Source organism: Dermacentor variabilis, chromosome 4 (assembly GCF_050947875.1).
Source record: "Dermacentor variabilis isolate Ectoservices chromosome 4, ASM5094787v1, whole genome shotgun sequence".
NCBI lineage: Eukaryota > Metazoa > Arthropoda > Arachnida > Ixodida > Ixodidae > Dermacentor > Dermacentor variabilis.
Genome location: NC_134571.1, coordinates 49,508,284 through 49,519,364, shown reverse-complemented (window position 1 = coordinate 49,519,364; position 11,081 = coordinate 49,508,284). Strand labels below are relative to the sequence as shown.

The 11,081-nt window shown below is 49.0% G+C and overlaps 1 protein-coding gene across 3 annotated transcripts in view; it reads right to left on the bottom strand.

Moving 5' to 3' along the window:
• Positions 1 to 361: 361 nt before the first annotated feature.
• The window catches only part of LOC142579100 (cytochrome P450 3A14-like), a 46,949-nt gene continuing 36,229 nt past the window's right edge, over positions 362 to 11,081 (bottom strand). For all 3 annotated transcript variants that reach the window (XM_075688968.1, XM_075688969.1, XM_075688970.1), the window contains 2 exons: positions 3,498 to 3,660; positions 362 to 529 (listed from right to left, as the gene is read on the bottom strand). In XM_075688968.1, the coding sequence (XP_075545083.1) occupies positions 431 to 529; positions 3,498 to 3,660 (262 nt within the window). In that variant the 3' untranslated portion in view covers positions 362 to 430. The remainder of the gene's footprint in view (positions 530 to 3,497; positions 3,661 to 11,081) is intronic.

Sequence of the window (11,081 nt, the reverse complement as noted above, 5' to 3'; positions counted from 1 at the left end):
GAGGCAGGCGAGACTGCCAGACTTCGTGAGCAATGTGTTAACGCGCTGTCCTTATCGGTAGCCAAAAAAAGAACTTGAGCTTTTGCAAGTGCAATCATTTTCTTGAGTGCGAAAAAGTACATGTTTCACATATGATATGCAATGACATGCTTGTGACACTTGTGGGTAAATGTATAAGAAACTGTGTTTCTTTCGAACAAACTTTGTTAAAAGTCAACGTTTGTGGCATCGTCTTCTGGTCTCGTTATCCCTTCTACATTTTGCGCTGTTAACACCAGGCAGTATATCTAGAAGTACCATCCAGAAATTCCCAATGAAAGATCAGATCGACTACTTTTCGTTCGTGATATATTGTTGCATGATCATTCGACTCGCAAATAATTTTCTGTGCGAACTTTATTTTGGCTATTTACATGGTTCGCTTCGAAGTTTAGCTTGCGAGTTTCTCATTCGTCAAACTGTGCAGCAAGATCCAAGGACCATTAGCAGGTGTCGACACCATGGCGTACTGCCCAATCTCCATGGTTCCCTGTAGAATATTCAAAAGAAGGAACTTCGTTACTATCTTCCAGATCAGTAACCCAAATTACCACGTTGCCTACGGAAGGCTTTGTCTTAGCGTGACATCCTAATTCTGTTGTTTGGCGTCGGTTGACTCGCGCTCGTCCTCTCGATCGCCAGACGAAAACCCGTTAGTGACTTTACAATTGCTAGCAAGTACAGCGGTGCGGGGCATTTCCAGAGGCGCCAGACGTTTGTGCGCATGTGCGAGTAACAGTGCTTGCGAGAGAGAAAATATGGGGGCTTTTGGTCCTTGAATATCAGGCTCTGCCTAGGCACGGAGGAAAAGTTTCATTGCTCGTGTTGTATGCGTTTGTCCGTAGGCGCACCGACACTGCGTAGCGGGTTCGAGTTTGTTTACAATTGTGCGCTAGCTGCCGGCGTGGTGAAACAGGTGACGCAGTGGGCATTCACGCCCCATTTGGTGATCGCAGTGTCAGATTATCTCGCGCCTGCGGCACTTGTGCTGGGTTTTTCCGGTCAGATTATACCTTTCTCGCACCTTACGGCTCGCTACCTGCAGAATAACATCACTGATTTTCCCCTGGGAGGAGCAGTAGGGACCGCAGTAGTGGCCGTGCCGCATATATGGAAAGTCAAGAAGGCACAGCGCCTCAGCAACCCTGGTTGAACGCAACAAGCTGAAAGGCCGCCGGCGACGCTCGACGCCCTTGCAACCGTTGTAAGAGCACGCCGCGCCAACCTTGCGGCTTTTACGCTAACCTAACGTAACATAACGTAACCTCACCTAAACCTAAACTAACCTATCCTACGGAGAAGGAAGTATTTGAAGAATCTGGTAGGACGCGACAACGTGCTCGGGCGGCGCGTTAAGTCATGGTCGGGCGTGGGGAAAATGCAGTTTACGCCATAGCACGACAGATGATGCGTCCGGCGCGTTGCCATCGTTTACATGTTCTTCTATGGACGCGACGCACGAAAATCGCGATATCGTTTCATACATAGTAAATTTTCCCAGATTTCATTCTGTAACGTCAATGAATAGAAGTGATGAACATTTTACCAGCAGCTATTAATGAATACTGTCCTTATTACACGCCGTACTGCACTTGAAACAAGCTACTAGTAGTAATCACGGAGCAGACGACGTCTGCCGACGCCGCCACAGTTCGCACGCTCCCATGTCGTGTGAGCGCATGCGCAGGTGACCGTGGAAGGAAAAGCTCCCAGTTTAGACATGCAAGGTGTCATGTTCATTCGCGATCGCGGGCGGTACCTGCTTAACGGACTTTGCGCACGCTTTCCACGTTGCAACAAAGGCGACCGCTTTCTATCTGTGCTTTTTCTAGGATGGGGTGGAAATGTGTCGTGCCGAACTGCAGCAGCGGCTACACATCTGCAGGGAAAAGGTAATTACCTTCAAATTTCCTAGTGACCCGGTAAGATTGAAACAGTGCGCTCGTGCAATTCTTAGCATGGAACAAGGACTTCCTAATGGAATCTGTGAAGCAGTTGCCAACACGCGTAGCAATAGGTTGGTCGCGGAATGTTAGACTTCGACCGGCAGGGTAGTATGTGAGGAACGAGGACGCTCCGGACAAAATCGCTGCCTTCTCGCAGTGTATATAATTAGATAGCCGCAGAACAGAAAACGAATCATTATGCTTGAAAATTCACCCACATGATATAGAAGTAGGCATAGTACATTCCGCGCACTTTGCTTTTTTGCCAGCATCCTACGGATCGTCAAACACCTGAAGCCATTTTATCACAGGAGTTAGCGGTTCCAAGCGTTGTCACTAACGATGCTTTTAACGATCTAAGGCACGGCGGGGAAGTAGTTAGAAGAAGAATCTTAATATGAACTAATGCTATTGATGGTTAGTACTGTCATTTGCTGGAACAAATCATACCTAACTTGTCAATATTGCGTTTAAACAACATATATTATGGATTTGGCGTTTTAAACAAGTAAATCACGCAGGTAATTGCTGCGTAAGTGACGCATTGTTTTCGTTAATTTTTCAAGGCGTCCTAGAGGACCCTAATAAAGTTTTTTCATCCATCCATCCGTCCCTCTGGAGCCGGTGAAGCGGCGCAGGAAACACACCCAATTCATGCGTAAAGCGCTAGTGGAGAATTGGCACCGAACGGCTTTGAACCGGCGTGGGTACGCTCTCGGAAATCCAAGAGGGAAAAAAAGAGAGAGAGAAACAACTTTATTGGCCCATAGTGGATTGGAGCGCGTTAAGCGTCTCATGGAGTGGCTCCCTCTTCACGGGCTCCATATGCTTCCAGGGCCGCCTGGCCCCTGTGGATCAGTCGGAGCTGGTCTTGCAGGGTGGGGCTGAATAGCATGATCTCCCGTAGGGGGGTTAGTTATGGGTATAGGTGGGGGCTGGTGTTTGGAAAAACGGCACTCTCCTATAACGTGCCGAAAGGTGCCCATATATAGAGCATTGCAGTGAGGACATATGTTCTTGTGTATTTCTGGGTATTTCTTGTGTATTTCTGTATTTCTGGGCTCGGGGACGCTGAATGCCCCATCAAGCACGTACCGCATGCGCTCGCCGGCCTCGAGTCTTAAAGAAAGTAACCCTACAGATTTTCTTTTTCTTACAGGTGGTAACTTGGGCGTTCGAGGAGCAGTTCAGTCAGTAAATAGCTACTATAAGAGAATGATAATAGAAATAAATGTCATATGTTTCAAGGCACAGGAGCCTTGTAATCCCCAAATATAATGTAAACTCACCGATGAATGTACCATAACATAAGGCAAGATCATATAACGTTTTCTCACGGCCGTAATTAGCTGGAGATCACGTTGATAAGTAAGAAAAATATCTCGTACTCTATAGCCATGCACAGTGACAGCATATCATTTTGAAGACAGGAGTTGTAACGAATGAGTTGATGACTTCTAACTAGGGCCGTAGATTTTTGCCCGTAGATATGTTGCTTTATTTATTTCTTACCTTCTGAGAAGGGCCCAGTTCCAAGCGGTACTTCTGCAGTATCTTGCCCGCAACACATCGCATTTCCAGCAATGCCAGCCTTGTCCCCAAGCATTGCCGAGGCCCAACGCCGAAGGCTGTGTATGCCGTTTGCTTTAGGGCTGCTTCGTTATCCGATAGGTACCTGCGATGTCGTCGTCGCCATAAATCAAGCGCCGACGAAAAAACGATTCCTAGATTTGCAGAAACATTTAGCAAACTTATCAACTCAGACTGCGAACAGCGTCATCCTTTTTCATTTCTTGTATGGTGTCTTGACGTCGTTAAAGGGGCCATGGCATGGTCGTCTGACTATTCTCAGCTGATTATTCTATCCGAGAGTAGACGAGCCAATGTGTTTGTACAGAAGATAAAAAAACTGAGCTCTTATCACACATCTTAAGTCGAAATTTCAAATTGAAATTGTTACCTTTAATCCCTTCCACCGACAGTGATCACTGTTTTGACACGGATTGCGTGACGTCAGAAAATTCGGCGCCATCCTTGTTCCATTTGCTTTGAAGCAGTTCGAAAGTCGCAACCACATCGGACGCCTTTCTCCGCACGCTCTGTCCCTCAACGGCGCAGCGAAGTCGCCACTATTGTTTTGTGCCCAAAATTCTTTCACTCACGCAATGAAAGCTGCTGGAAACCAACCTCGCACTGACGACCATGACCGATACATGCGAAAAGAAAACAACGCATAGCGACCAAAACGTATTTCTGGCTCCTACAATAGCCTCCTATGCTTGCAGTACACAAAATAATGGCATTCGAGATTGGCTGCCGTTACTTCGAGGGAACCGTTGCTGGGCGTTCAATTTTGCTTTCTCATTACTAGTGTTAATTAATAGATAAAACTAAATACGCGACAGAGATAGATAGAGAGACAGAGAGAGAGAGAGAGAAAGCAGGAACAGAAAATACAAGGAGGTTAACCAGGTGAGCGTCCGGTTTGCCACCCTACAGTGGGCTTCTTCGATTTTCCACTTCTGGCTACCCGCGGGCTGCCAGAGCCAGCCAGAGCGCCTTCGGTTTTCTCGGGTTGCTCCGCCCACCGCGCTACGCACTTCCGCCTGGCGTTCGTTTTGCTCACGCTGGACGGTTCTGGCTACCTGCGGGCTGCCAGAACCTGCCAGGACGATTTTGGTCTGGCTGCTCTCTGGAAGTTCTCTGGCTAGCAGACGACTAAAAGAGGCGATGGGCGCTCGCCGCCATCTTTACGGGGACTTCACGGATTGCAACGCGGGTGCTTGAGGACTTAAATTTACCTCGCTCAGCCAACCGTCTACGGTCATCTTCGGATTTCCTTACTTCTAGCGTTTTTTAGGTGCTAACGCACCGTTCCGCATCGCGAAGCGGTGTGATACGAGCCGTGGTGAACCGTTTGAAGCTTTTGTGTGCGTGTCCCCAGCTGATTGCTTCTTCGCGGCGGTGAACAGCGCGCCGCGCTCTCATGCGTGCATGTTATCTGCATCGTGTTCCACGCAAGTTGTAGACGCTCACTCACACATTGCGGTACATTTTGGGTTCGTATTTCTCTGGTGGCGTTCCTTTTCACATATCTCGCGTATGTATATCTCCTTTCTCTGCAGTTAGCGAAGGCCTTGCAGCTAGCCCGTGTTTGCTCCGTCTCTCCGTCGTATGCTGTGGCAGCTCGAAACCGATATGTGCTCGAAGTGCAGGCCGTTGATCTAAGAATACACTGATTGCACTCGGTACATTTAGACACACGTACATTGGCTTATTGCTCTCATGATTGCGACCAATGTTGTTTTTCGTGTGAAACGTTTCGCTCGTCACAGGCGACGTGCATTTTCATGCGCCAGCTGCGTCCCCAGCTCCTTAAATGAGAAGCACCATCAGCCACAACAAACTTTACGAAATCGAAGCCCAAGCAGGTCGACGCGAAATTTTATGCGCATGAGCTAGACGTACCCGATAGCCTGCTTTTTCATGTCTTGTGATGACACAACGCCAACTCATCAAATGTCGCCGGTAGTCGACGTGATCGCTGCGAGCAGGGATCCTTCAGCTATCGCTTTCGAGTATACAATCACGATTTCGCATCTTCTCATCCGCCGCGTCGGAGGCCATCTGTTGCGCTGCGCAAGCGAGATTGGCTGAGTACGCGTCCTGCGCCGAGTCGCGCGAAATCGCGCGAAAGTGATCGTATCCCTGTATGCAACAATATATTTTCAAGCTGGCAACGCATAAATGGGCCGACTACGCCGAGCGCGCGCCGGCCTCGACGGGCGCTGCCATGCTGGTAGCATGTTTACATTTGGCCAGCTGTACCGGCGTTCGATTTTGCAAACTTCGGGCAGGTTCGGGTTGTCTTGGGGTCCCAGCTCATGTGACTTCCTGTCAGAACCGGAACTAACTGGCTGCTATCTAGCTGCCAGCGGGTTGCCAGAACTCCGAAAATCGAAGAGGCCCAGTGTGGGTGAAAGAAAGCAAGAATAGAAGGAGGAAGAGAGTGAGCACTGAGTGCACGTGAAAGCATGCCCAGGAGCGCTATAAGAGGTCCATCAAACCGGTGTACTTCAAGAACTGTACTAGTGCACGAATAAATTTTTGTGCTAACGACGGACGTGGGCACTGTCTGAGTATCTTAGGCCTAGAGTACGGTCTCGGGTTCAGTCGGTTTAAAGTGGCGGAGAGAGTGCCGTTGGACGTCGTAGCGAGGACAGACACACAGTGTAGGTACTCAGTGGTTACCTTACGCCTGCAGGAGTCGCACGTCGGGCTATCGGCCATTCCCATACGATAGGAGTAGGCATTCGTAAACGCCACTCCCAGCCACAAGCAGCAAAGCAAGGTTGCTTCACCGCAGGAAAGGCTAGTTGTTAGTATAAGTGGTATGGCCTATGCAGTCGGCAAAAGAAATGACTTGAACTTCGGAAAGCTTGTATCTTTTTGCGTGCAAGCAGAAGAAGTTCCCTGGCAGCGTCCGTCCTCGCCAAAGCTATTCAACGCGTCTGGGTGTCTTCCCGGGCAGACCGGGCAGCTCTGTCAGCAAAGTCGTTGCCGGCGATGCCACCGTGAGCGGGAGGAGGAGGAGGGCACACAGGGTGTGTGTGTGTGTGTGCGCGCACACACGCACACACACAACGCACGCACGCACAAACACACACACACGCACACACACGCACATGATATAGCATGATATTGTGTTGCAGTAGTAGCAACGTCATTTGCTTCAGAGCTGGAAACGGATGATTGGCGTTCTTGTAATTCCGGGAATAGAAATGTTCACTTGAAGTTGTCCCAGACACCACAAGGGAGATGGGGGCTTCTGCGTAGGTGTATAAGATGACGATATATGCGCGCTAATGACCCTTAAAAAGGTCGCTTGAGGTCTCTAGACTGGTAGGGAAGATAAGTGATAATCGGAATTCTTGACCGATGGTGAACATGCGCTCCCTAAGAGTCGACGACTACGTGTGTCTTGAACTTATTGTCTATCGCGATGACAACTTGCCTTCTTCACCGCGCGACGGCACATGCGCCCAGCCCTGGCGGATTAGTCGCGAAACGCTTTGGAAGGGACGCGCACGCGGCTGTGCGTTGTGATATCGGGGGAAGGTCCCCCAAAAAAGAAAGAGTGCACGGACGCCTACTGCAGCAAACACTCATGGTATTTAGTGCGTTGGGATTCCACTGGGGTATAGCTCTATGTCGGTGCGTTGCCAAAAACGTGCGTAGCGTAAGACTACAACTCCACTCTAAGCCAGAAAGCATCCAGAGTTTCAACAGGAATGCACCGGAAAACACGTAAAGCCGCCTTGCATTGATGGCTAGTAAATTTGTCGATAAACCTCTGCATTACACTTGGGCGACAATTCAACAACATCACATTTCTGACAAAGTCTTCTTGCAGTGTCGTCCCTCTCTTGCTGGTGGTGGCAGCGTGTTCCGGACCTCGCGCACTCGTTAAGGCGTGGTAATACTGTGTTCAAGCGAAACCGACAAGACGCCGGCGCCAACGATTGGCCGACTAAGCACAGTGTGTCGCTGAAGGTATTTTATCATAAGAGGCCGACAACGACGCAACTGACGGGCGCGAGTCATCGTACCGAGACGGGCTTTCTTGCCGACGGCACCGACAAATTGAGTGTGCCAACCATGATCGTTCGACCGAACCCCACGCGATCAGTTGTCGAGCCGACAAAGCAATAGCCGCTGCGCCTTCTATTATGTATAGAACTAATTGCGCTCGAAATAACTTGCAACATGCCTTCGAAGATGGAATGCACAAACTTCAGCCCTCTGAAGCCGTGCACATGAAGTCTGAGTCAATGTAGATCCTGTTTAGCGAAGGTTGGGTTAGGTTAGGGCTCGCTCCGTCGAGTTCATGCACCCGCTATTAATGGAGATGAAATTTAAGATAAGCAGTTACGACGTAGGAAACTTCTCTTATATTTTGGTTGTGGTCCTATAGTTATTTGATATCAAGTACTGTTTACTTCGCTCAGCGCGTACACAATACGCGGCATGCGGCGGCATAGCGCTGTGCCAACATCTGTACGTCACCGTTCCCGCAGGCTGCCAGTCGCATTCTCTACGTAAGTGGGTGGGTCTGTGCGTGTCGTTATGCTGACGCATCTTTTAATTCCCTACAAGCACTGTTTACCACTTCGTCCAACGGGAAACAAGAGACAGTGCATTCGGTACAGAAGCATAAACAACCACCTCATTCACCTATAGAACGGTGTCAGAGATGGCATCCGCGTTTCCGCGAGAGAACTACACAGCCTACAAGTGAGCGCTTATGCCAAGCACAGTTTTCTATAATAATACTTTATGGCACGCGCAAGCTGTAATTATGACGAAGTTAAAGAAAAGCAAGAATCAGTAAACACAGCCCGTAATATGTGTGCCGGGATCACATGTTGCGATTGTTCAAGTGTCTCGGCCGCTCATATTCACTTGTCTCGGGGCGAAACAACGCAGCTGATATGCACAGATGTGTATGTTTTGCTACATTTTGACATTATTTCATATCAACGATGAGCCAGTTTGACAATATTTGCAACTAACAACGATCAGTGGCTGTAGATGTCGATGTAAACCAATGCGCCACTTTGACAAATACGACGCGGAAGGCTGCGCTCAAAGACTTCCTGAATATGCAAAATGTCTAATGAATGTGTAAAAGGAACACAAAAAGGGAGGTGCAAGAGTAGACATCAGTGACGACAAACTCCAAGGCAGCCGCGTCGGTAGACAGATCTCAGTGTGCCTTTGCCGGCCGCACTGTTAGCGTAACAGCGCACTGAGGCCTGCTCACACAGTAATCGGTGAGGGCTACATGACTTCCAGGAACGGCATGCTGTCCCGGAGAAGGCATATTAATTAATCGGGATCCACGAAACACACAGTCGACGCACACTCAACATGGGCGCAGGTACACAAACCAAAAGGCGAAAGCGCTGGTACCCTTCCAGAACGTTTCCAGCGGCGTGCGGCAGTGGCGAGCACAGGAACATGAAAAAGGCGGATTGTTCCTAGTAGGGTGCACCGAGGCACCCCTGAATCCGTACATATGGCTTGACCTTGACTGCTCTCCAGAGCTCGAATATTGGTCTTGCATGTATTAGAGAGAACTGGTAGAGTGTATAACGCAAGACTCCCATCCCTCGTCCAGCTGAAGCATAGAATGGATTCGTGTACCCGAAGTTTTCCAGCAAAGAAATGTGAAAACCTTAGCAATGGCAGATAAATTCTACTTCAGATCGACGCAGTAAGGACTCCACGAGATGTTGCGGTCAACGATTACGCCCAGAAAGCGATCCGTCTTCGCATAGGGTACAGTTTGACCATTGATTGAAACGAGACATGCCATTTGCTTGCACGTAGACTAACGTGCACTTTCCGGTAGACACACAGAGGCCGTGTTCGCGGTGACAAGAAGCCGTCATGGTTGCCGCCCACTACAGCCTGGCCCACACCTGAGGGCGTGTCACCGCAGAGGCCTAGATGCAAATGTCGTTAGTATATATTCAGACATGAACTGTCTGCGATAAGTATTCAGCGAGTCCTACAAGGACGAGGTTGAACAATATCAGGCTCAACACCCCACCCCACAACACGCCACGACAGATGTAATGTTCCAATGTTGGGCCGTTTTCGCTCTGTAATTAAAAGCACCTTTGAATGAAATATTTCCAAATCCATAGATACATCTTGTCACTAACTTCCGCAGTCTCAAGTGAGTTTAGTATGGCCCCATGAGCGACGTTGTTGTACATTCCTTTGGCGTCGAAGAAGTACAATAGATAAGCGCTTGAGGTTTCTTTCTGTTTTGTTTTTGGACGCATGTAACGAGGTCAAAACGTTGTCTGTAAATGAGTGGCCTCGACGAAATCCCGCCATGACGCCCGAATATATGTAGAATCGCTTGTGGTACCATTCCAATCGGGCAAGAAGCATTATTTCAATCACTTTCCCGACGCAGCTCGAAAGTGCAGTCGGACGACATGATGACAAATCTAGTGGATACTTCCCAGGTTTCTGAACGTGGGTCAGCCGGCTCGATTTTCATTGTATAGGAACGACGTCATGGTGTCACGACTCAAGGTTGTACTTTAGCAGCTCACCACTTCCATCATGTCCAAGGTGGCATAGGGCAGCATACGGGGTGACATCTGGTCCCGCTGACCAAGAACATTTGCAGGTCACCAAGGCAGCGTCGAGCTCTTCGTATAAAAATGACACGCTAATTTCTGGTACACGTACCTCAGTACGTCACTCAGTGCTGTGTGCCTAGTTATGACCATGGACCTAGCAACCCGCGCACAGAACTCTTCAGCCACTTGAAGCTGCGAGCGGCGTTGGTAGAGGGCCAGAGCTGCGAAGGACTTCTTTTGATGCGGACAGTTGTTATCCATATGTGCGAAGGTGGTCTTCGTAGATCAAGTGACTGACAGGAAGGTTTTCATCGCTTGTCTTCCAATTGATCCAAACAATGCTGAACTTTCTTTTGTGTGCGTAGTGGAGCTCTCATCAGATCTCGAACGAACTTCGTGGGCCGATACGTTCTTTCCGCCTGTCAGCGTGCAGCACGCAGCCTCTCGAATTCTATATCGAAGTCTGTTCGTCTTACTGACCTTTTAAGCGAGCAGATGGAAGCGTTCATTGCTTCCGTAATTATATCTTCTATGCTGTGTGAAAGGCCTGCCCAACATGCGTCACCCATATGCTCCTTAAAACTTGACCACTCAACTGTACGAAAAATCGAGGATTGCTCAACTCCCCTTATCTTTATGTGTGTCGGAATATGGTTGATTTCGTGTGCCTCTATGTCCGTAAGCCATTGAAAGCTCGAGGAGAAGCGCCGCAACGCCAAAGTGAAGTCCAAGCAGCTACTATAGGGGATGCTCCGCAGATGTGTAGGGCTGCCATAATTCACAAAGCACATATCCTGGTCGTCTGCAAAGGAGGGAAGATTCCTGCCTTTGGAGCCAATGTGCTTCCCCTTAGTTGGTGATGCGCGTTGAATTCACCTGTCGTAACACAGGGGCCATTAGTCATTAGCAGAATTTCTTTAAGCCTCTTTGTCAA